Raw genomic sequence first — 27,292 nt, 5'->3', positions numbered from 1 at the left:
GAGATCGTGATACAGTAACTTATGACATTCATAATCAGTAATCTTGCCAGACTGCTTTCCTATGGCTCACAGCCAAACAATAATAATGGTACGGAAAGGTCACATTAATAAATAGGGGTGCTGCTTCACATTGTGTGCTAATGTGCCCTTTGAGAGGGAGGGGCATCCAAATGTAACTGAATATGTATTTGGGGAAAGGCTGAATAAATTGTACATACCAAGCAAAGCATGTAATTATGAATCTGATCAACAGCACCTGTTCTGATTTCTCTGGTATGAGAGACTGTATTGGGATTGCGTGTGTGTGTGTGTGTGTGAGAGATAGAGAGAGAGAGAGAGAGAGAGAGAGAGAGAGAGAGAGAGAGAGAGAGAGAGAGAGATTGATTGATTCACATTCAGCAACACAATAATGAATTCAGTAGCAGATACTGTTTTCTGCATTTGTCTGAACCGATCTACTGGAGCCAGAAATTGACACCATGAACCCAAATCTCTACATGCATGTGTGGTTCAAAAAGGTTTCTCAAGCATGTACAGTAGACACACTGAATACAGTCCTGAAACACCTTTGCACATAAGCATGGTAAGCTAAAAACTTTCCTCAAGTGCTATTTGTTTTATTAGAGTTGTTGCAGTGCGATATTTCCCACTGTAATGACTTTTAGAATCTGCAGTGATCTGATTTGCTATTTTAATTTTCTTGCCTTGGTGGCACTAAATCGCACAGTTTTTCCTTTAGTTCTAGATCAAACTGTAGTGAAAGGCACTTGTGTCTGCAACCTTGGACTCTACAGCCAATCCTGTAAATGCTGCAATGTGTCATTTTTGGAATGAAGCACAGGCAGTTCGACAGTGTTGATGTTTCTGCTAACACGTCTCCCTATCACAGAGTATCTGCTGTATTGTCTTTGTAACTTTAAACACAAGACAGCAAACATGGGAATTCAGGATTTCATGTTTTCTTTTCATCAGTAAATGTCTTCTCAACTTGCTTTTGAAAGCTACAACATAAGGGAGGGAAACAGACATGCAGGAGCAAAAAAAGATTTAAAAAAAAACAGACTGACAAAAGTGCAAAGCAGAAAAGTTGTGGCTAAAGAAACCGCAGAAGAAAATGCAAGAAAGAAACAGAGAAGCCAGTAGGCTTCGGCATCTCAAGAGAGGGCTTTCATGTCACCGTGGTGACCGAGCGAGCAAAGGAAAACAGGAAGGGTAATAGTGTTGGGTACATAGTAGCCCCTGGCAGGCATTATGAAAAGGTCAAGCATGATAGAGGTGTACTACAGAGACAGAAAAAGGGGGAAGAGGTGGAGGGATGAAGATGGAGGGAGGGAAAGACAGATTCACAGAAAGATGGGTCAAAAGCGGGCGCACGGAGCGATGGATAAAGCGAGACAGAGGCCAGAGTGAGAAACTAGAATACGAAGTGAATGAAAAGGAGAGTAAAGAGGAGGAAGAAAAGACATGTTAATATCAAGGAGGGAACTCACTGCCACCTTCTGAACTCTTCTTACACCCCGGGGAGAGAGAGAATGGGGATAATGCACAAAAGAGAGAGGAGAGGAATACACAATACATTATTATGTCATTATTGATAAAAAATACAAGGAAGCTTAATACATAAGTAGTGAGAATTAAGATATAAGATTACTCATTACATACGTATTACATAAGTCATAAAATTTCATGAATTGAGCATGAACTCTGAAACACAGATTATTTGTTGTGGACATGAACGGTGTGAACATTATGTTCCTCCACCATGAATTGGATCATGTTGGACAAGCCATTTTCACCTGTTCATCACCTGAAAAGGTTAGCTAATGTTTAAGGTTAAGCAACTAAGACAATTTGGTTAAGGCGTAGGTTTTGGTCATGGTTAAATAAGAAAAACTAAACACTTAAACTTCTCTCACAGTAGAAAACGTCTTTGCATGAGTTAGGAATTGAACCTGGGTCACCGAAGTTGAATGCGCCCATCCACCACCCTGATCACAACGCCCTTACTTTATATTGTGCTATTTCCATGTCAGACTACATCTTGTTTCTAGTCCTTTCTCCTTCATGTAATCCTTTCTTGGGAGTTGGGAAAAGTTTTTTCTAAAGTACCCATAATCCTTTAAATAGTGTATTGTAAGGTCACATGCTAGGACAGCATCATCTACACGTTTTCAAATACAGCATGGGTTAAATACACCTTATGTCTCTATCAATTTGTATAATCTTTGGATCAGAAATGAAATATTTATATATTGATAGAGACATAAAGTGCATTTAACCCATGCTGACTTTGAAACGTACACCATTGTGCAGCACCAGTGAAAAGACTTGGATGTGCGTATCACTTTCCGTGCACAGAGCACATATTTGCATTTTAAAACATCGTTGTCATCTCACAAAATTTTGGGGGACGCGGCAGCACAGATCTGATGAGAGCGAATGAAGGGTGGAGCGAGACAGACAGACCAAATAACAGGCAGTGTGAAAGAGACTCTTGATGATGACCTTTTTAGTTCTCTTTCTCCTCACATTACACAAGCCCATAATCTTCTGACTCCAGCCTTTGCTGTAAATCAAGACAAGTGGCAAAGACACACCATTCAATCCCCGAGTTAGGAAGATTCCTGTAAAAATGTGATCTATGTGAAGTTACGGTTTAGTAACGTTAATTGCCAGATTCATCAGTAACTAATCAGCATCATTAATCTGGTAATTAATGTTACTTATAACAATTTAAGCAAACTGATTAACTGGCTTACTTTTAAACATCATTGCCTGAAAAAAAATATTTTTGTATCCACGATTTTGCAGTCAAAATGCCCCTTTTACCGTCAAACATACTTCTGGGTGATCCAGGTACTTGGGTATTTTTTTTTCCTGTAAAGTGTCTGTAATCTTGTTTTCTGTGTTTTTCCCACGGCGCAGCCGCGGGCATCACGAGGCAAATTCAGGTCAGTCAGTAAGTCAGTCAGTCAGTCAGTCAGTCAGGTAAGCTTAGTGAGACGATGCGCTTCGTCAGATAGCCTCTGGAGGGCGTTTTGACTGTGCGATGCGTGTTTCCCATACAGAGGCACAAAATCAAAAGTTGCTCAGTGTATAGAAATTGATCTAAATCGATCTCTAATGCGCATGATGTGCGCATCACATCATGTCTGTAATTTGGAGATGTACAGACAGCAGAGCAGCACTGAACTCAATCCACAGTCTCCCGGTGTCAAAACAAAAGTGAAACTTAACATTCCACAGTAAGTAACGGAGATTTGCAGACAGTAACTTCGCTGCCCTACAAACTTTAACGGTAGGTGCCTTTAACGTTACCTTGTGGTAGGCTATTTAAGTAACGTTAGTGGAATTAGGTAATTTAACCGTGTGGCAGTGCTTCAGTGCATAGAATTGAACACGCGCTGTTGGTCTGTACAGGATCTGTGCTTGTTTGTACTAATTTTACTGGAACCCCCTACAGAACATTTGTTATGCTGCAACTATGTTTGCATTGATGATGGAAGCACGAGGTTGCACACTACATGCCTTTGCAAACATGAAGGTGTGGTGGGGGTTGGGGGGCAGAGGGAGATGAGAGTGTAGTAAACACATAGACATGGTGGTAATAAGCCTGCCATTGTGAGAGCAACCAAACCACACAATTTTCTCTGATGATATGCCTGCTAGCCAACTGATTTTGTTGTGTGCTGAATCTGTGAATGAGCGTGTGTGTGTGTGTGTGTGTGTGTGTGTGTGTGTGTGTGTGTGTGTGTGTGGTTTATTCTTACCAAAATGTCTACAGAGAGCTTCAAACTGTCATTTGTCCCCAGTGTGATGAAATTGTGGAATGATCATAATGGATGTGTGTCTGACCTGTCTGCTTTCTATACACATGGATGGTTGTGCAGATGTATACACTGATTGGTTCTGTTTTCCCTGTTTGTGTTTGGTACTGTACTCTCGCTTGGCTTGTGATCTCTCTGTGATAAAGAAATTTCCCAGCACACACACACTCACACACAAAAGAGACTGTAAATGTAAAAATAATTGAACAGAGCACCCACACACTTTATGGTTGTGGTTTCATGTTGAAGTGCTCTCTTATCTCCTAGATGTACAGTAGTCAGTCATTGCTATTATCTTTCATGGAAATACCTAAGAGATACTCTAGCCAGATAGTAAAAATATCTCTTAATATACAGAATCATTGATTTAAAATCTGAAGCCAAATGGCTGTATCAATTTGGACTTGCTTTGCAAGTATACCAACACTTTCAATTAGCCTTGTTCTTTTGCCGGTCAGAGTATTATGGCCTTAAAAGGGTGAGCATACAAACACAGGATACTACTGTACTGTGCTGTATGCTCATTTCCAAGTCCGTGTTCATTCTGCTATACACTTAGAGAGCAGATGCACTGTGTAATGTACAGGACTATCTGTAGTATCAGTCCATGTATCTACCTGCACACAACCATACACTTCTGCAGAACTAGATCGGCATTTTGTAAGACAAAACCTCTCTCAGTTGAATGGTTGTCAGACTATTCTGTCTGAGTTCTCTGGAAAGTATTTTTTGAGGCAAAGCAATAGCAGGGGTGGAAACAGAATCAAAATATCCTACTCAAGTAGAAGTACTATTACCTTGATGAAATTCTCCTTAAGTAGAGGCAAAAGCACTGGTGTAAAAATCGTCTTAAGTAAAAGTATAAAGTAGCTCATTTACACTGTGCTCAAGCTATACTTTCTACAAAAAAGAACATTGTTAGATGTGATCTATTCCATGTTATTGTAAAAGGCAGAGAGAAATGAACAAACAAAGATTCTTTTAACTGGGAAAAAAAACTTTACCAAACAAAGTCAGATTACTCTTCTCTTCTCAGCTGACTGACCGTTCTGTGAATGGCTCTGCATTTGGCCAGTTTCTGTTGCAGTGCTTATGGAGAGCCTGCATTTGCGCTCTGTAATGGATGTGATTCAAAATGTAAGAAAATACTTAAGGCATACTCAAAAAAATTCAATCACACAAAAAAGCTGCTCAATTACAGTAACAAGAGTAATTTACTACTTCCACCCCCGTGCAAGTATTCACTTTTAAATTCACCACATTACAATTCACCACATCTGCAATACCTTTCAGCATGAACATGAGGTTATTTGTCAGTGAATAACATTTGTTCCTCTCCTCTTTGTCCATTTTTTTTCATTCAGGAATCTGTTGGATAAAGACACATTCTCCAAGTCAGATCCATGTGAGTATCTTCTGGCTTTACACTTTGTGTCTGCACTGAATGTCTCTCTGTTCCCCTCTGTCATCCCTGTGTTGATACCTCACTCTTCCCTTATGCTCCTCTCTCTTTTTTTCCTCTCTCTTGGTCTGATTGGTTTTTATGTGTTTTTATTGTTGTGTTGCTGTGTGGTTTGGGAAACCTTTGATTTGCTTAAAGTGGCATGTCTGTTTGTTCACTGTACTGGAGCTAATACCTTTGCATTGATCTCCCATTTGGAATCTGCCTGCATTTCTCTGATTTTGTGTTTCTCTCTCTCGCTCTCTCTCTCTCTCTCTCTCTCTCTCTCTCTCTCTCTCTCTCTCTCTCTCTCTCTCTCTCCTCTCTCCCTCTCTCTCTCTCTCTCTCTCTCTCCCTCTCTCTCTCTCTCTAATAGTATGCGTGCTCTATACCCAGGGAGTGGAGACCAAGCAGTGGAGAGAGGTGAGAGAGAATTGTGAAACTGGAAGAGAACACGCATACACACACACAAATAAGGTGAAGGAGTGATTATTTGCCCTCCAATGCCCCCCAACCAACACACACACGCACACGCACACACACACACACACACACACACACACACACACACACACAACACTCACAGACAGGAAAGGATTTATGTCCAATCAACTTCTTGCTGAGCTTATTGTGTGTTTGTTGTTGTTGTTGTTGTTGTTGTTGGTGTGTGTGTATATGTGATGCGTGTGTGTGTGTGTGTGTGTGTGTGTGTGTGTGTGTTGGTTGGGGGGCGTTGGAGGGCAAATAATCACTTCAACTCCTTCACCTTATTTGTTAGAGTCTCTGGTTAAATATATTTTCAGTTTCTTTTTCAGAATGTTGTTTGTTGTCAGTTGTTTGAAAAGAGCAAGGGGATATTCTCTAATAGGAGACCTCAGCCAACAAGAAAACACAATGTAGTCATCAATACGTTGACATTTTAGGGACTAGACGAGACATTGGAAGGTATTAAGGCAGCTCTTGCTGTGCCTTAATCCATCCTGCTCTGTTCACCCTTTGGCCTGTCTGTCTGTCTGTCTGTCTGTGTGTCCATTCATTTATGTACAATGTATCTGTACAGGCAAGTAAATTAAGAACTAATTTACAATGCAATGATAGCCTAGCTAATTGAATTGTATTAATGAACTGATTATTGAATTGAGGTACTAATAAACTAATAACTGATTAAGTAAAGACACAATGCACTTGAGTACAATCCAACATGTAGGCTACTTTGCATTCCAATGTGCTTGCTGATGTAAAGACTTTATGAATTTTACTTAATTTATTTGCTGTATATATCCTTACACTGGAATCTGTATGGCTGTTTTGCATTTATGAATAATTGCGCCTTTGAACTAGTGCTGTTTTTGTTTTACCATGTATTTCTGTGTAAATCTTTGTGTGTGTGTGTGTGAGTCAGTGTATGTTTGTGTGTATGCGTACACACATGCACCCATAATGGACTAGATGCCTATCATGTCGGCCTCCGGGTTCAACGTCATTACCCATCCTGCAGCGCAAATTGTCCAAACACCCAAGTGGCCACAGCTATCATCTTTATTTATCTGGTCCATTATGCATGTTGCTTGTATAATGGATTATAATATAAAGGAGCTCATATGTATTTATACAGTCAGATGACCCCCATCTGCTGCTTGTGTTTTACCTGGTGAAAACAGATGGCTGTGTGGGCTTGCATTCACATATAGCTGGAGGACTGCGGGGGTGCTGTGTGTGCGTGTGTGTGTGTGTGTGTGTGTGTGTGTGTATGTGCACGCGTGTATGTGCACGCGTGTATGTGTCCAAGTGTGTGCATATAAAAGGGTGCTTCCCTCATTAAACTGTGTGGCACTTTCTTTGTCTATTTTAACGGCCACTTAAGAGTGCAAAAAGGACCACTGTAATCCAATCAAGTGCACAGAATGCACAATGATTCGTTTAACGAGCACAAAAAAGACAAATAACACTTCATTCTTCCATGCTCCATGATTGATTTGTTGATAAAACAGAAAACATTAATAGCAGTTAGCCCCTTGTAGAGATAAAACATCACATCCATAATCAGAATGTTTGGAGCTGGTGGGCGTAAGATGCGGCTCCAGGTAAGTCTTTGTGAGTTAGATTGAATCATACACTTCCAAACCTCAGACAGAGCCGGCAAAGCCAAATAGGTGAGTCACCAGGGGATTACAGATAACATGCCTTGACAGGACCCTCCAGCACACTGGTCTTTCAGCAAGGCTTGTAACATATTTGATGATGATTTCTACCTCCTCCTGTGTTTGTTGTGTAAAGCACCGTATCCACCATGTTTATGCAGTTGATGCGTTCTATAATTATGGAGGTCTTGGTTAGGTGAAGCAGTGGTACATTATAACCCGTTCTCCTCTCATTTCCCTATCCTTTTTGCCCAAGCTGGCAAGATCATTGACCAATATCTGCTGGGCGTTTTTACCTCCTTCAAAAAATCCCATTGCACACATTTATTCTCTTCTACAGTAGATAATGCACTGTGCCTTGTTACAAATTTGGAAGGAAACAACTTTTGGGGAAATGGGAAACATTTGCAAGGCTGCAGGTAGAGTTACTCTGTTGCCAGACACACAGTACATTGTGAAATTATTCTCAACAAGTACAAACGCAATGGAGGGTGCAAGCACTGTCGGGAAAATGTCTTCCATTTTCTGACATGAAATGAAACCTTTACTCACATAAGCTGTCATGCTCACATTCCCTGCACATTGTAACACACATGAGTGTACGAAGACATACAGTACACACACACACATGCACGCACACATGAAGGCTCCATACATGTTCTCACTGTACAAAAGTTCACAAAGGTTATTGGAAGTGATACAAGGCACATTCATTAATGTCTTTCTCCAAAAAGCAAGGCGAGTTTGTGTTAGGTTGTGTGTGTGTGTGCGTGCATGAGAGAGTGAGAGAGAGAGAGAGAGAGAGGGTGGATAGTGCTAATTTACAGTTGCTTTATGGAGATCTGACAAGACTGACCTTTTCCCTCTTTTTCCCACTGTCTGATTCGCTTGTGACATCACAAGCTACCGCATGCTGTTTGTTTAGCGCTCCTTGTGGGCGTGTGTGTATGTACCAGTGTGTGTGTGTTTGTGCATGTGTGTGTGTGTGTGTGTGTGTGTGAGTGTGAGTGTGAGCATTTGTTTTATGTGTGTTTGTGTGTGTGTGTGTGTGTCACTTGCTCACACAATCACAGTCCTGGCATCTGTCAATGTTAAATGCCTAAGGGACTCAAAGTAACAAACTTTGGGATTTATTTATGAAGCCAAGTGACAGTTAAGGATGTGAAAGGAGGAAATGGTGTTCCGCTGACCACATGTGGTCACTCATGTGGCTATGGTAGACTAAATGGAGTAAGGGAAGTGAACAAGAAGCTCTTTCCCCTCCCTCAACACCTGTACTGCCCTGAAGCAAGGCACTTAACTCCCATACCATTCCAGTGGGGCTGCTCAGCGGCAAACAGCACTAGACTGACAGTAGACTCTGTGCTTCTGTGTGTATCTGTCTCTCTTTTGAGACATTTCAGACAGTCCTTTTGCTGTTGACAATAATAGCAGAAAGAGCTTCAGTCTCACACTACTTCACACTACTCAGACTGTCAATAATCTCTAACTGTCTGTGTGAACACAAGACTCTAACAAGCTCATTATACGTATCATCGCTGTGCCACTGTCTGCCCAGCTTGATTCAAGGAGATGAATAAAAATCCATTTTGGCCAAAGAGCTCCAGGACGTTCAAATGCCAAAAATCCACAATGGCAGTTCATGTTTGCTCAGGAGAAGATAATAAAATCTTTGTCAGGTTTGGAACAAAAAGCCAAAAAGATAATAAAGAATTAGACTCATGTCCTGTTGTGGCTCTTCTGTCTTGGCTGTGCTGGGGTCTTAGTATATGCTGTCACAGTGTGAGTGTGTGTATGTGTGTGTGTGTGTGTGTGTGTGTGTGTGTGTGTGTGTGTGTGTGTGTGACTGTGTCTGTGTCTGTCTAGGGAAATGTCCAAAGTTGAGTAGTAGACACTGCAGATCTCTAGCCTGGTAAGACCATCCTGATCACGTGACCTCACATTCTGTTTCGCTCCACGGATCAGTCTGGACTTCCAGCCGCCCACATCGATTTCCTGAAATTACAATGTAACCGGGCCAATCAGGGACTGCGTCGTAGTTGATGACGTAACCGGGCCAATCAGGGACTGCGTCGTAGTTGATGACGTAACCGGGCCAATCAGTAGTTGATGACGTGAATGGCGTCTCCCGAAGCAACGAGCGGTAACGTTAACGTTAGTAGAGTAAACACAGCCATAAGTGCAGTTATTGCAGAAATAGACTCAATAACAACAATTAAACAAGAACAAGAGTATGCACTAGCGGAGTTTCTCGGCGGAAAAGACGTTTTCGCCGTTCTTCCGACTGGATTTGAATTTGGATTTGCTGATTGGCTGAAGGAGTTTGTCTGTCAAGGCAAGTACTCCCGCCCACTGAAATCGATGTGGGCGGCTAGAAGTCCAGACTGATCCGTGGAGCGAAACAGAATGTGAGGTCACGTGATCAGGATGGTCTTACCAGGCTAGCAGATCTCTACAGTATATATAGCTGTTGCCAGCCTGAAGAGTTCACAGTTTGCTGTGTGTGTGTATGTGTGTGTGTGTGTGTGTGTGTGTGTGTGTGTGTGTGTGTGCAGGTCAGGGATTTCATGCAGGATTGAAATTAGCCAGCTCCTGCAGCCCAGCAGCATCTAATGAACTCTGCAGCTCGGCATTGTCTCTTCCACTCAGCAGGGAAATCACATTATGGAGCCTATCTCTGCCATCACGCTCCACTTTGCTAACATGTTTCGCACACTCTCATCAACACCTCAGGATCTCTTAAAAAGTCAGTGTGGCTCACAGATTCAACATTGATGTCCTTTTCTCTCCTTTTCTCTCCTTTCTCCTTCTATGCTGTTGATCCCTAGAAGGTGTCAAAGTGAGATCTTCTGAGAATGAGTTTATATGAAGTGAAGTATGACATCAGAAATACATTTTAAAGAGTTTTGATACAGCATTAACAATGTAGAGTTGTAGGATTTGATATCTGTTCAACAGCCCAAAAGGTCCACAATATAATAATCTGCTTTTATATTGTATTAATTGAAATGGCCCTTCATCTTGTCCAGGTCAACCTGTCCAGCTGATTTCCACATCAGAAACAGGAGAGTAGCTTCTACTTGCAAATGGCTTACAATGATTAACATTGTAGAGTTTGGCAGCTTTACATATAAAAAGCCTTTTGGTTCAAACACAATAGATGATCCGCATCATTGTATGCACCTTATTTCATACCTTTGTGGTGGACTGTAGGTAGAAGACAACACAAATCACAGATTTTTAGGATTCCACTCAGTGTGTGATCCAGGGACATAAATTACATTATGTACAAATTCTTAATTATTGTGTGTCATCCATCCATGTACATCTTTTTACATTATTTACTCATCAGTCATAAAACCCCCCAAAACAAAATAAAAAAAAACTGCAAATTTCACCAGAGATATAGTAATCCCAAAGAATCAGTTTACTTACTGTGAAATAAGAGATGAATGTAAATGTCAAGGAGAAGAAGTCCACTCAAAACATACAGTAATTATAATTGGCCATAATTAAACAATTTAATTTGTTCATTTTGCTGCTGTTTATTCCAACAGGAATGTGCTATTTACTGTTGTATCAAAGTGGAACTCACCAAAATGATTTATTGGGGTTATTGCTACAATCAAAATTTTCCTGATTTTCTTTTCTCCTGTTGTATGACTCCTTTACATTTTAAGCATCTTACCCATTTGACTTTCAACCTTACAAGCAGCAGTTTCAAGACAGTAGAATTAGTCAAAAACATAACAAAAGAATTGTTTGTTGCATTGTTGATGATAAAATGAATTTATCATCAACAGTGAAAATTGCGCAGTGATAAAGAAGTGCAATTAAAGAAGTCAGCCAATATAAAATAAAATAAATAAAAGCAAGGCAAGAGAACAATTAAAAGTCTTGAACAAGGCTACAAGTAAAAATAAAAAAAAGTGTGTGACAAAAGGCAAATTATAAAAACAAATCATGAACCTAGGCATGAAAATAGTGAGAGCAGTGAAAGCAGATGAAAATATTCAGAGTTGGCTAATTATCAACTACTTGCTGGTGCATGGGCATTGCTAGGTAACCATATGTGAGTCTAAGTAATTGTAGGATAAACAAAGTTATTTTTGTCTAAAGTGTTTTGTCTTACACTTTCTTTGGGAATATGCACAGCTTTTGTATTACACATACAAGTCAGGTTTCTCCCTTTGGACTAAGCTTTGTTTTGAGGGGTTTTTGCTGGGTGATGTATTGGGAGTTGCTGCAGAGAAGCTATTAGAAAAAAACATCTATCTTGTGTGATGTGATTCAGTTCCCAGGGGCGTTCTGACCATTAGGCAAAAGGCAGGTGAATGGCTTTGGCCCCGGCAGCCAGAGGGCCACACAAAAGACATCCCCAATCAGTCAGGCCATATGGACCATTCAACTTGACCTTTGGCGGGATATTGATACTTGACTTTAAGCTCATTTTCCTTTCCACTGTACCAGTTGCTGCAAGACAAGTAAAAGAAATTAAGCCAAGGTACCCAAACTAAATGGAGGGGAAGTGAACAACGGTAACAATGATGAGTCGAGTGTGCTGCTGTGCTTGGTGCTCAGAGCCAAGGGCAAGTGAATATTAAAAATAGTGATAATAATGAGGATGATGACTAGCATCAAAACATGACCAGTCCCCAATAAAAGCTGGTTAAAAAATGATGGCTTAATTACCAGCAAGAGTCTAAATTCATGTAATATCTAAAGCCTAAAATATCATCAGAATTGGCTAATGTCAGTGGAGAAATTGGTTTATCTTCCTCCTGTATGATGGATTTCTCCTTGTGTGATTGTTGAACATTAGTGCAAAATGGTCTGGAAAGACTAAGCTGTTACTTTTTGATTCAGAGGGACTTACACCAAAAGCTGACATTTACCACTGATGTTTTAGATAGCTGAAAATTTGCTCTTAAACTCAAAATTAAAAAAAACTGTAGTTGCGCTGGAAATATCTCAACGTGACGTCTCGTCGAATACGTTTGGGGGAACAAGAAAAATACACCACAAAACAACAAAACAGCTGTTTAACAGAGGTACGGTGTTTTAGGGTGGATTTTCCCTTTAACTAGCTAAATTGCGAGGTGAGCAGTGACAGAAGCAGGCAGCAGAGCGGGAGAGAGGGGCGAGGTAGTGCTGAGGGTGAGACCGCTGCAGTACGTAATGTGATGCAGTCTGGGTAAAGAAGTCTTTTATATGACATTACATGGTAGAGAGAGCTTGAATCTTATTTGCTATGGACTACAATTACAACACAGTGTTTGTGGGAATGGGAAAAAAGCAAAAAAAAAAAGTGCAAACATAAAGTGTACCTGGATGAAGTGAGAAGAGGCGGTACACAATAAAAAGTGTCAGTTCTCATATGGGAACAATTTGTACTTTGTTTGATCTCTGCTGGAGCTGATACTCACACACTGTAGTGGTTAGCTTAGCCTGTGGAGTTGAGAGTAAATGTACCACTGCAGTGCCACTGGATTGTATTTTATTCATGTTTTTTGGAAAAGCTAGCTATGTTTTCCTGTAACTGAATTATTCATACATCAACACAAATAGCTGTGTGAAAAAATGCAGTGGCCCAAGGGCGTTTTCTATGGTATAGCTTAGTCACACTGCTAGGCCCCCCAGCATTAACTTTTTACACTCCATTTTTATGTAAAATTAAGGGTATGCGGAGTCCTTAGAATGAGTGCTTTTATCAAAGGGAGTTATTTTAGGAGGTATTTAAGGATTTATTATGTATTTCATCCGTGGGACCGCCTTTCAGCTTTATGAATAACTGTGTGTATGTGAGCAGTGCTGTTGGGTCAGTGCCAGCCTTTCACTGGCATTTTCTCTGGATTTGGTACTTTGGGAGTGAGAATCCCAGTAATTAGGAGGCCTTAATCATCACCTTTCTTCTCCTCTCCCTTCCCACTCTTTTCTCACTCCCACTTTCCCCCCCTCTGCTTTCCTACCCCCTACTCCTTTTCTTCCCTATTTTCTTCCCCTGCTCTTCCTGCTTCTTCAGCCATTTCTCTTCCTCTCTCTTCTTCCCTCCACACCCTCCCCCCCTCGTCTTTCTCAAGCTCTCTGTCTCTCTCTCTCTCTGCATTTCTCTCACTCCCTCTCCCTTTCTCTCTATGGGGTTGATGAGTGGGTGATCCTGGTTCTGTAATTAACGTGGGAGAGGAGTCAGGATCAAGGAGCCAGGAAACACACCCCTGGCTTCTTCTGCACAGCACCAGTGTCTCATAGCACCTTTGCTAATCAGGCCAGTGTAATCTGTAAATGTGTATATGTGTTGAGTGTGAATGTTTGTGTGTCTGCATGTGCAAGTGTGAGCCTGAGAGAGAGAGGGAAAGAGAGAGAGAAATAAGGAAAAGCAAGTGAAAGCTATGTGTAAGCTAAGTATATCAATTGTACATTCACAATTTCCAAGAATGAATATCTGCCCTAACATTTGCACACAAAATATGGAAACCTACGTCAATCAATCAAATGTGGAACTTAATTTTTCAAGAACGACAACAGCGTTAACGTTGTGGAACAATTCTTCAGTCTAACGGTGGGGTCTGCCAACACTTTGTCGTTAGAACAACATTAAACAAGTGCAAGTTGCGTAGAAATGTATAGCTTTGCAGTGAATGAAGAAATTTTCTGGCACAATGTACTGAAAAAGCACTTAGCTTCTGAACATACCCCCAAGAATAAACTGCACCAAACAGTCTACCAGAATCTTAACCCAATTATTCAGTGTCACCACTACTAACTGTATTCTTTTATTAATTTTTTGGTATTTTGCTCTCCTTCTATCCCTTTCCTATCCTTCTGTCTCTCTCAATCTCTATCTGTCTTCCTCCTTTCTTAGTTTGGCAGAACGGAGGTGATAGACAACACACTAAACCCTGACTTTGTTCGAAAGTACATCTTGGACTACTTTTTCGAAGAGAAGCAGAACCTTCGCTTTGACTTGTGAGTGATTCCCTTTGAAGTCGTGTCCCTGTGGCCCCGATCATGCTAACGCTCTGCCTACTCCTCTAACCCTCTCTCCTCCTTCGCTGTCTTTTACTCTGCCTCTTCCTCTGTTCTGCGCTGATCAAGAGTCCCGACGTTACAGTTGGCCTACTCTGAAGAAAAAGTTTTGTGACACACTAACAATTTTCATATCATTCATAATTATAACCATTCATGGAATTCACCAAGCTTTTGTTCAAGGCAGTCTTTCTCTCTGTTTTTGTGTCTGTCTCTTTCTCTCTGTCTTGCTGTCTCTCTCACTCATGCTGTCTTTACCATTTTATTTTCTGTTTGATATGAGTGGTCATTTTTTAACATTTATGTCAAGATTATCATACTCCCATGTTGGCTGTGAGGTTGATGAGCTGATAGGGTTAACTTCCAGCCTTATGGACTGGACCCTGACACACACACACACACACACACACACACACACACACACACACACACACACACACACACTGAATGATATCTGGGCATTTACTGTACTTCATTCTTCAGCTCTTTCATGGATGCGATTCATCTCCATGTGAAATCACATAAACAGTCATCTCCTCAGTCCTTTGAGCTTCCAGGCCTCTTTGAAACTTCTCAGTAGACATCAGCACATTCTGTTTTTTATATGACGATTATATCCTATGCAGCTACGCCAACACAGAATATAAAATAAATTGTCTAATAATAGTAATAATAATAGGCTTGGCAACTGTATCATTTGATCTTCCTTTTCAGTTAACAGAGAGAAACACAAATGTAGTTTGCACAGCTTATCAACTGATTTTTCCATGTGGAGACCTTAGCTGAGCCTGATTAATCTCTGGGCTAACAAGATCTATCGTTATATCAGATGTTTAATCTTAGTACACCCCATATACTCCATTTCCCCCTCTTTCATCGCTTTACATTCACATAAATCAGATCAGATTAATCAGATCAGGACCACTACTCATTATTATGGAAGAGGAGAAAAGATCTTGTCGAAACCTTCCCCTATTACTCTACCCCATAGACACTAAGATGTGAAAGAACAGATATGGGATGGAAGTGTGCTATGCTGAGAATATATCCCTTCTGCTCAGAGTGATGACAGATCAGTATTGTTGGTATAGAGCTTTCCTTTAAGGGCATATCAATTAAAATGTCCCCAGCTAGATAAGAGAGTCGTCTATAGTTTTTGCAGTAAGTCTGGCTGTGCTACTCTTATTTTGTTTCCTTTCAGGTATGATGTTGACTCCAAAAGCCCAGACCTCTCCAAACATGTGAGTGCACGTACCTATTCTGACCTTGAGCCACAGATAAACAGAGGCCAGTCCCTTGAGCAAAAACTCAATGAATGGCTGAAATGGTTTGCCACTGAATATTGCTTGTTGGAATGTAGTGTTTAAATTGATCTGAGATTGGTCAAACTCTCTTTATCAGTGGTTTAATGGTGAGGATGATTTTTTTTTCTTATCTTTGATTGGATGGTGCCTGCTGCATGCTATTTCCATGATGGAAAAAAACAAACCTTTTGTATTGCCTGATTCTTAGCAGCATCCAAATACAAAATGATAAGAATGTTTATAGTTTTGTCTGATTATACAGTGTGGTTTCTCATGCTTTTACAGGATTATACATGCTGTAGTTCTGCCATGAACATACAATTTGCAATATGTCTAAGAAAGAGTTGTATTTTATTTGTTTCATTAGCTGTAGTATTAGCAGTAGTAGTGTAGTAATATGCATTGTGCAATGCTGTACAATCATGTAGAAGAGCTTCGATTGTGCAATGCTTTTAACCATTAGTTTCCATAAAAAAATCAATATATTGGAGTACGACAAGGCCATTTCTTTTCATTAGAAAAAGATAAGCAATGGTTGGGTTTAATAATGTTGGAAACTATGGTGACAAAAAGCATTGGCAGGAACATTTGTTCTCAGAATAATCAGTTTTAAAGATTATTTGATGTATTTGGATAACAAGGGTTTGCATTTTTCCATCACTAGCTCTAATTTCACCCAGTGTCGGCATATTTTTAGTTTGCTTACAGCTCTGGCACAGCATGTTGTCTCTTTCACGTCCTCATTTGAACAGTGCTAGGAGTGCTAGGTATTGTATAGTGTTGTGCTCCTGGTATATGATGTATTCTGTTGTTGTTGTTGTTGTTGCTGCTGCCTGCCCAACCTTTCCGGAAGCCCGCCGAACTCAACGTAGGTCCCAGCATCTCTCTCACTTCTGACACTGTATGGCTGCTGTCTCTCTCCCCAGATTAATGATCCTTCACTGAAGAAGGATCTGTTGTTACTGATCAAAATGAAATAACTGAGAGGGCTCAGTACTGTAGCAATCAAATCAAGTTTATTTGAATAGCCCTTAACCAAGGACTACTGTAGAGACACGATGAAGAAAGTGAGATCTTCCACTCTTTATTTCCAGGAACAAGGTTTGGCTATTATTTAGAGCAGGAGTGAGTGGAATCAGTGGACATGGCAGACCAGGGATCTCCCTGAAATTAAACACACTACTTAGGTCAAAGTTAGGGACTCATTGGTTTGCATGCATATTATGTGATTAGACAGAACTTTGATGAAACCAAAAACAGGGCGGGACTCTTCGTCTTTTCTGGCTCTTCCATTTAAAAGTTGAGAGTCAAATTTAGCGGATCAGTGCTGGGTTATAGTGAGAGAATGAGTCTGGTGAAAGAGATGATTGTAGCAGAAACCATGTCTCTCTGTCTCTGAAAACTTTCCTACATTAATCCCCCACCCCCTGCTGTTGGAAAATCGCCTTACTGTTGTGACATGTTTGATCCTTTGAAACCCCTTGTTTCCTTGACTTCACCTTCTCCCTGTTGTCTGTCACCCTCCACAACTTAAACTCATGAACCCATGGCTTCTGTTGTGTACACCTGCACCCTAACACTCATTTGTTGTTCTACCTACGCCAACCTGGCTTCCCTTCCTTCCTTCCTTCCTTTCTTTCTTTCTTTCTTTCTTTCTTTCTTTCTTTCTTTCTTTCCTTCTTTCTTTCCTTCCTTCCTTCCTTCCTTCCTTCCTTCCTTCCTTCCAGGACTTTTTGGGTCAGATGTTCTGCACTCTTGGGGAGATTGTTGGGTCACCAGCCAGTCGACTGGAGAAACCGTTAGGGTGAGTGAGAGTTTCAACCATTTCCTCATTGGTGAAAAACCTCTGACTCAAACTATGATTGTGGAAAGGGGGTAGAGTGTTAAGAAGGGAAGACCTAGAAAACATGCTTTGGACCTGCATACAGAATCAGAGTCATTCTCAATCACCAAGTCCATTCCATGGTATGCATCAGTAATTATCTTTCAGGTACAACACACATCAACTGCACTGAAGTTAACTGAATGTAACAGGAATGTGTGCCGGTGAGCTTGGGGTGGTACAATGAAGGTGTGATTTGTGATCAAGTACATGGCTATTTTTCATTCACCCATTTCCAAGCTGGTTTACATTAGCTAGCAGGAGAGACCAGAGGTAGACAGGGCTGGATTGAAAGCTTGGCTTCATTTGGAATGAGTCAGTTGCTTCCCAAAATTAAATGGACCAAAGTAGGTGCGGATTTCTCGAGGGGCTAGCCTGGTTAAGTAAGTGATGCAGTGAAAGTGCATGAAAGTGCATGAGGAGGAGGAGAGAAGGAGAGGAGGAGGAGGAGAGGTGTGTGGGTGATTTGGAAGGAGACAACAGAGGGAAAGACAGACACATTGATCGGACAAAGAAAGAGACCAACGGAGGAGAGACAGAGCACATCCTACAGATGTTTTTTACGGATAATTATTGTCATTAAAGAAAAGGGCGAAGTGCGGAGCAAAATTACCCAAATTACTGCTTGTCTCCTCAGCTTGTGCTCCCGCACTGGCTGAGAGAAACATGTAGGGCTCTATTGTCATGAATCAATGGCACACGGCGCAAAGTACAAAGTCAGAGGCAGTCATAGTTCACGGCAACTCACCAAAATATCAAACGGGCGCAGGTGAGAAAAAAAACCTGTGTGTGCCCGAAGAAAATGGCATTTTGCCGGCACAAAGCCCCACCATCCGCCACATGCCGTCACGAAAATAGAGCCCATAGTGTTAATGGGGTACCGTGTAATCTGTCTTTATATATCCATCATCATCACTGTAACACCTTGTGTAATTGAGGTGACGTACTAATAAAAATGTTGCATAATAACAATTTCAGCTTTGAAAAGTATCAAACGTGTTATTCCCATGCCCTGTTATTAGGTATTAGTGAACATTCACCACTCTCATCCATAGTCAGGAACAGAACAGGTTTGTCCTGCTGCTGTACAACACTAGTGTAGCCTACTGCTCCATGTAGAATGAATCGGAAGAAAAAATAACAGTGACAGTATCCAAGTTGATTTTGGAGAGAAAGGTTACATTTTCTAGTTTGTAAGTAATCTTTACTTACTCGTTGAGCTGTACATAGGAATCATGTGAATCTGTAAAATGATTATTTCTACAAGTGTGTATGATTTGCCAGTTTACCATTGACATTAGTACACAGTTCAAGAAGATGCTACTTGGTTGTGTGTTATGTCTTTTTCTCAGGACTGATGAGATGAGATGGTAGAGGAAAGAGGAAAGAGGAAAAGATGAAAGGCTGCTGCTATCAGACACTTTTGGCAAGTTTACAAAGACCTGGGGTCTGTTTCATGAAGCAAGATCAGTGGGTTAGCGGGCTAACTTTGGGCTTAACCCTGGGCTTTTCGGCCTCATGACGGTGGCTCACTTCTAGGTGCAGCACATCACCATGGTAACTTGGGCTGTACAGCCACGGAGCAGCTTATGTTCAGGCAATCGGATCCAAAAGTATAAAAAGCCAATTAACTCTCTGGAAAAATGGCGTCACCACTCCTAAGATCCTGTGGACTTTGGTGCACAGATAATAAGAAGGAAGGAGCCTTTTTTTCTTTACCTGATGAATTATTAGATCAGAGATATAATACATGCAGGGCATTTGCCCACTAGCAGTACATTATTTGACTATAGTTACCAATAATTAATTAAATTTACTGTTGCATATTAAGTGCGCTGAAATTCTTTCATAGGATTTGTGAGAGTGATTGATGTAATAGATTGCACCAATATCCCCCAAAATCTTTTCACAGCCTCAGGGTGATGACAAAATATTATATCAGTGAAAAGTATGGCCACTGTGTCTTGAAAGCAGGACACTTATAAGCCTGTTTACTTACGCATTACACTATCTGCAACTTTCCTCCAGCAATCCTCTCTAGTCTTGGCAGCAACAACAGTGTTACTTTTCACTGTTATAATGTTTTTGTATTGCTCTTATTTATTCATTATAATAATTTGTACTTCTTGAGAGAAGAACATAAATACTTCCCACTTCTATAGTCTACTTAATGTATTGAAATTATTATTAAAAATGTTAACATAACCCCACAATTGTTTGTAGCCTAGTATTTATTATTGTTTTATCATTTTATTTTTTCTGCTATTTTTATTGCACATTTTTTTATATCCTATATGTGTGCTTACATTCTATTTCATTTTCCCTGCTCAACCATATTACTTTTGCCGCCACAACAACCTAATTTCTTCACGGAGATGAATAGCTTCATATTATCTGAAATACTGCTCTGGATGTGACTGGATTTGTTACAAACCCCGCCTCCTTTATGTGAATGCGCTCATAGCTGGATCCTGGGTTGACCGAGCGACCTGTTAGTCGGGACTGACATCGTTAGGTTTTGTGGAGCCAGCTATTGCAAAGAGACCCTGACTATGTGAGACAGACCCCAGCTTGGAGAGAATGAACACACTGTGTGGCTCAGCTGACTGACACTGTGGCAGGGTGTGTTGGCCAGGATGTGTAGGCAGGGTTGTGACTGGTGTGACCGAGGGTGTGATGTTGGTGCATATGTACATCCCGTTCCTTGTAATCAAAGGCCATCGGATGTTTACCCCCGAAGTGGTTTTGCTCAGGGCCTTGAAGTGCAGATAAGCCTAGTGGAGATGTGTGAAACCCTGAGGCTCGTGTGAACTTCAATGGAAATGTTGATCAGCAACTTCCTAAGTTATATTGGAGTGGTTGTGCGGCGCTTGTGTTTAATCTTCTGAGGGGGAGTGCTATTGGGATAAAGGAGCAGGGAGACACACACAGAGGCACACCTGAACACACACACACACACACACACACACACACACACACACACACACACACACAAACCAGTGCAGGCGTAGATAAGCAGTGAGCGGAAACAAAAGCACAGCAACACATGCGCATACTGTACACACACACACACACACACACGCACAAATGCACACACACAAATACACACACATACACAAAAAGTGATGCATTGCACTGGTCTATATGCCAAACAGAGGGGTTTGTTTTCATGTTTCTGTGTTAATGAAGAGTCATTCATAATCCATTGTTTGGAAATGTCAAGAGATTGGTGTGTGCTTTTCTCAGCCAACGGGAGAGGCTTTTTAGATCAGATTTTTCATTTTTCACGTCTCTATCTCACTCGACCTGTCGTCTCGTTCTCTCTCTACCTGTTTGTTTTTGCCTTTTCTCTCTCTCTCTCTCTCTCTCTGTGTCTCTCTCTCTCTCTCTCTCACACACACACACATACAAACAGACACAACAATGCAATATATCCTTGTCTCAGGAGTGACTTATGCCATTCTGTTGGGCATGCTGTTATGAGCCACCCTGAGCCTCTGACGATGCCCCCTTGTTCTGGTCTGTTTACTGTCTCATGTCCTGCCCCTCTCTGTCTTTCTCTGTTATGTGTCTACAAGCTGCATGTCTGTCTCCGTTTGACTGTCTGTCTCTCTCTGTCCCCCTCTTACTGCACTATACTATACTATACTATACTATACTATACTATACTATACTATACTATACTATAGCCTACTATACTATACTGTACTGTATAGAAAACTTTATTTCTTTGCCTGACTATTCAGTATAAATAGTATTATATTACTGTGTATATATTCACATAAGTTTTGCAGCTTGAGCAAACATGACGACTTCTTTGATTGAATAATTGAATAATAAAATTAAAATTTAGGATCTCTATCGGTCTCCCTCACTATGCACATACTGTATGTGCACGCAAGCACACACATACAGACACACACACACACACACACACACACACACACACCGTCTCAGATACACACACATTGTATTAATTAATGACTTGATTAAATTCTAAACCTTGTGTAAATGGCACATGAATGCACAAGTGTGTATTTTAGTCCTGCCTCTTTGTCCTGGTACCTCTTTTTTCCAGCTAATTGTACTGGCTTTAATCTTCATGAAATTAGTGCTTGTGTAATTAGGAAGCAGCCATTGGGCATCAAGAGACATATTCAGGTCAGGCAGGGAGGCAGTCAGTCAGTGATCACACTTCGTGAGACGGCCTCTAGAGGGCGTCTTTGGCTGCGAGATGCAGTGTTTCCATACATACAATACCATCATATATCAGCATGCCCGGCACAAAATAAAAAGTTAGTCAGTGTATAGAAATTGATCTAAATCGATTTCTAATGTGCCTGATGTGCACATCACTTCATGATTGTCATTTGGCGATGCACAGACCAGCAGCTTTGTACTCAATCCAACAGTCTCCCGTTGTGAAACTTAAAATTCCACAATTTGCTCCAAACTCACATGTGATGATAGTAACGGTATTTGTAAAAAATAACTTGATACTCTTTAATCTGAGATTTATAACACTGCTCAACACTCAGAAAGTTAACATGAGTGCAGTGTCCAGGCACTATGTCCGATCTAAGATCTGAAATTTTGAAAGCTTTCCAGGGCAACATCACTTTCTTCATGTTTTGGGGAACCCTCCTGACTCCAGACATCTTGTCTCTATGTTTGTATCTGTGTTTGGTGGTTGTATTGTGGCCTCAGCAGTAAAAATGAAAGAGGCTTGGAATGGTGAACTGGGCACAGAGTTACCTGAAGTTGTATGGGATGAGAGTCTGGCTAGTATACACTCGTGCTCCATTAGCAGCAGACACCAGTTGATTCAGTTCAAAGTGGTCCACCGTCTTCATCATTCCAAATCTAGGTTGTACAAAATCACACACACACATGACAGATGACAGATGTCGAGCAACAGAGGGCACACTGTCTCACACCTTCTGGTTCTGCTCATCACTCACTGAATTCTGGACAAAAACTTTTGATTTGTACTCAAAAGCTTATAAAAGCACTATTCAACCAGAAGCTGGACTTGCCATCTTTGGCTGCTCTCAGTCTACTCTATGCTTTCCTAAAGCCATGCGACAGTCCTTAATGCTTGGGATGACCAAAAGCGGCCAAAAGACTTATTTTGATGGATTGGAAATCACATCGCCCTCTTTTCAAAGATGGATGGCTGAAATGTTTTCACTCATGCAAATGGAAAGACTCAGGTTCCTGACAACTAACTCTTAAGAAATTTTCAATCATCTGGGATCCGTTCCTTGACTAGCTGAATGAGTCTAGGGGAGGATGAACAATCGATCCTAGCTCATCTGTCATGACCCTTATCTGAAACCTCTTTTAATTTTTAATTTTTTTAATTTTTTTGCTGTTTTTGTTTGGCCTTGTTGGAACTATTGTCTTTCGCTCTGTGTGTGTGATTGAGTATCTGTTTTGCTCATTGGTTGTTTCTGTTCTTCCCATTGTAAAAAGAAAAGCTTTAAAATAAAATATATATGTATATAAAAAAAAAAAACATGAGTGCAGTGCAGAGACTTAATTGCATATTGACCCTGATCACTAGTTGGATTCCACTAGACACACTGCTCTTACAAGTAATTAATCTTAAACAACCACTGCCACAGGTTAATTGTCAGCCTGTAGGAAGCACTGTGGCCTGTCGCCTATAGGCTAAATCCTACACTGACTCCCACACTGAGTCCCACTCTCTGCTGTTAATTTACAAAAATCTACATTGTTTGTAGTGGCCTAGAAACTTTACCAGTGGGTTACGATATTATCTTGTGGTATTTAAGTAACGTTAGTAGAATAAGGTGATTTAACTGATAACTGTGTTGCCTAGCTGAGCAACTGAATTGAATTGCATTGAATTGAATTGAATTGAATTGAACTGAAGATACACGTTGTGGGCCTGTATCTGAGCTTGTTCATTATGGATAAAGGCAGCGGAAGGTTAAGAGAGAGGGGGAAAGAGAGAGGGAGAGAAAGTGAGAACCATGACCACTCAGTGGTTGTTGTGTGTGTGTGTGTGTGTGTGTGTGTGTGTAAGAGACAGACAGGGACAAAAACAGAGTATGAAGACATTCAAAGTAACTTATAATTGTTAGTGTGATGGTCACACAGTAGCACTGGCAGGTATGAGACATGTGTTGCCAGAAAGTATGTGAGCAGAATAGAATAGACAATATTCACTAGTCAGCAGAGCCTTCCATGTTGATTGATTTTGGAGCCGCTTGTTGGTTAATGCATTCTGGTGTAATAGTCTTGAGAAGGCTGAATTGTATTGTAAGGCACAGAGAAGTAATTAACATTGACTGGCAATGGATGTATCAGATTGTGTGGCCTCAAAGCCTCTTGGCAGTCTTTGTTTGCTGCTCTGTATTCTTTACTGATTCCCTTCAAGGCCACTCAAGCACACAAGGAAGAACATGCATCCATACACACACAAGTATGCACACACATACACACACCTCAAAGTTTAACCATTGTAATGTCAAATTGCTTTTGCATACATACCAGAATGTGGATATGCATGTGTGTCCATGTGCATGCAGGATTGTGTGGATTTCTGTGTATGTACAGGCACGCTCTGAGATGTGCATTTGATTTGATCCAGATACAGTAATCTCTCTCCTGCCATAAAGCTATAAATAAGAAATGATGTTGCCTTTGATAAAGTCAGCCAAACTAGATGACATGCCTTGGATCAATGAGACACTCTGCAGCTCAGATATCATTATGTTGCCATCGGCTCCAAATCAATTCGGATAAAGAATAGAAGTTGGAAATGTATTCTGGCCAGTGTTGGGGAAAGTTACTTTGGAAGCTAATTAGTTACTTTACTTCATTACTTGCTATAAATTGTAACTAGTTACTTTAAGTTAGTCTTTATTACAAGTAACTCATTAGAGTACAAGTTACCCACTTAAAACATCCCTCTAAAATATCTTATTCAACTCTTATTGTACAGAAACCATTCAAAGAGTACACAGTCTATTGTTATCTAAACATCAACCTCTGAAAGGCAAGGTAGCTTTCATTTATTTGGGTACCATGATATACGGTAAACTTATAAGATCACAGAGGAAGCCTTAATTGATTATGTTTATCAAAATAAACAGCATATGCGCTCACAACACATTGGCAAGTACTTTCAATTCCCCAATGCACAGCTCACAGTTAACAATCATGTTCTTATTGTTTTCTTCGATCAGTTCAAAGTAATGCGAATATTAAGTTCTCAGAAAGAGAGGCACTCAGAAAGATTGCAGTAAGGAACGCGTTTCCTTGGCAACATCAGCTACATCCTTATTCCACTCAATAATTGACGTATGGGGTCCATAATTAACATTAATTCAGAGTAGTTGTTAGTTTGAAAAAACACTTCTCAATCTGACTTGCGTGAATCTGGAACAATTTATTTTTATGTTTATTTGACTGTCTTTACTTTTAAAGATGACGGTAGCTCTAGTGTAGAATTCACAAGACAATTGAAGCTGTTGAAGAGTAGGGTTAGACTGAAATATGACATCATGCTAATATTGGCCCTTTATTAAAAATATTGGCCAGTCAGTGTTGTCTACCACTGATATGATGCAGATTTAATAAATAAAATTACAATGAAACCAATTTATAAAAAAAAAGGGACAAGGAAATTAAATGTGTGTGTGTGTGTGTGTGTGTGTGTGTGAATGAGACAGAGAGAGAGAGAGAAAGAGAAAAAGAGAGAGTGCTACAGCCACACAAGACACAATTTGTTTCATCTCAACATCAAACGCTCTCTGTTCTTTTTTGACTGCTTCAGATTTTACAGTGCTCTCTTGCCACGGGCCCCGAATGCATGTTTTATTAAAGAGAATAAAATTCTCTTGTCATTTGTATTTACATAGGGAAATAATTTAAACCAGTACAGTACAGGGCCTAAGTTAACTGCACCCATATGAGTGAATTGTTTACATTTTGCATCTTTCTTATTTTGGGAATAAGTGGATGTTAAAGGATATTGCATGATTCAATAAATAGGTTTCAAAATAGGTTTCTATAGGATATAATCTGTATTCTATACTATTGTGCTACTAAAGAAACAAGCATGCTGGTTATACTGGACCTGGTATTTCTGGTTGGTTAAACAGTCAAGATCTTCTTTGAATCGTCACTCTTCCCCGGTAGAGGGTCTAATAGAACTAGGGCTGCCCCCGACCAAAGATTTTCCTAGTCGACTAGTAGTCGTTAGTTCAAGCCATTAGTCGACTAGTCGTCGCACGTTTATGATATTAATTTAATTATTTAAATGTATATTTTTTGAAAAAACACACCCAAGTACTCGCGGTCAGAAACACCGGTGAAATACACTCTGGTTCACCCAAAAAAACCACACAATAGGCGTAGGCTATCAGTCGCTTGCTTTGAGCCCCGCTGCTGCACTGAGCGCTGTTCGCTTGTTTATTCAAAGTTTATTAATATTGAACGTGTCGCACCAAATCCGACACTGCACGTCCTTGGGTCCCCAGCAATACACCTGCCAAGTGTGAAGTAGATCGGACGAATGGTTGTCGAGATATGCGAAGGACACTCACACACACACACACACACACACACACACACACATACACAGACACATACACACACATACATACAGACAGACAGACAGACAGACAGACAGAGATTCCTTGCTTTGTAGTTTGATGGCATGAAAATCTCACTCCAGCCAGGTACCCAAAGTTGGCAACCCTAATCTAATAACTTTTTAACGACAAGGCGCAGCTCCCGAATGGTTTGAGGGGTTTTTTTTTTTTTGGTTTTTTTTCCTGCGACTAACTGACCAATGAAAACTTGGTCGACTAAGACTCTTCTCATCGACTAACGTTTGGTCGACTATTAGGGGGCAGCCCTAAATAGAACAACTCTTTCTTTTCCCCTTATGAGACATAATTACTTTGATGGGTTGTTTGTGAAAGGTTGGTCGGTGTGTGTGTGTGTGTGTGTGTGTGTGCATGAGAGAGAGAGAGAGCGAGAGCAACACAACCATTCTCTTGCAGTCACAATAAGCAGCACCTCACTGAGAGGAGAAAAATGTGGCAAATTATGTTACCATAAGGAACACGACTTGGAATTATCCAACTAGGTAATTTTGTGTGCCGCTCCTGTGTACTGCTCTAGTGTGGTAGCAAACAATATGTTTACACAAGTGAGAAATTAATTGTGCAGAGGATCCTTTAGTTTATGCTGTGCTTGCAATGAAAAACCCTTCATTGCAGAGTATAGCAAATTGGCCAGACATTTGCAGGTCTGCAGATATGGTGGAGAGACACGGCCTGAATGCAAATGGTTAACCCTATCGCCAGCTAATTTCCCTACTTAATGTAAATTCTTGCTCATTCCTTGAGAACAAACGACAAGTAGCAGTATTGGACTAGCTTCTATGTATTAAGATTTTTTTTTGTTATTATTTATATTAGTTAATCCTTTTACAATGCTATCACTTAAGGCAGCCATGCTTTTTCCTTTTGAAAATGTTATTTTATTCATAATTCACAGAAAATCTGATATCTACATTTGTTTAGCTTAGGTTAGCTGCTAAGTCATTTTTACACAGGTAAGTTTAAATGTCTAGAGCAAATTGTACAAAAACATGGATAGTCTTAATTCTCTAAGCAGCTAAGCCCAGA

The 27,292-nt window shown here is 40.5% G+C and overlaps 1 protein-coding gene across 2 annotated transcripts in view; it reads left to right on the top strand.

Moving 5' to 3' along the window:
• The window catches only part of cpne5b (copine Vb), a 113,316-nt gene that overhangs the window by 24,568 nt on the left and 61,456 nt on the right, over positions 1-27,292 (top strand). The window contains exons 2-7 of one of the 2 annotated variants that reach the window (XM_078283498.1): positions 5,192-5,232; positions 5,645-5,691; positions 14,272-14,375; positions 15,637-15,676; positions 16,593-16,607; positions 17,467-17,543. In XM_078283498.1, the coding sequence (XP_078139624.1) occupies positions 5,192-5,232; positions 5,645-5,691; positions 14,272-14,375; positions 15,637-15,676; positions 16,593-16,607; positions 17,467-17,543 (324 nt within the window). The remainder of the gene's footprint in view (positions 1-5,191; positions 5,233-5,644; positions 5,692-14,271; positions 14,376-15,636; positions 15,677-16,592; positions 16,608-17,466; positions 17,544-27,292) is intronic. The other variant, XM_078283499.1, reaches the window with a different exon arrangement.

Source organism: Centroberyx gerrardi, chromosome 5 (assembly GCF_048128805.1).
Source record: "Centroberyx gerrardi isolate f3 chromosome 5, fCenGer3.hap1.cur.20231027, whole genome shotgun sequence".
NCBI classification, from domain to species: Eukaryota; Metazoa; Chordata; class Actinopteri; order Beryciformes; family Berycidae; genus Centroberyx; species Centroberyx gerrardi.
This window is presented reverse-complemented; position numbering and strand designations above follow the sequence as displayed.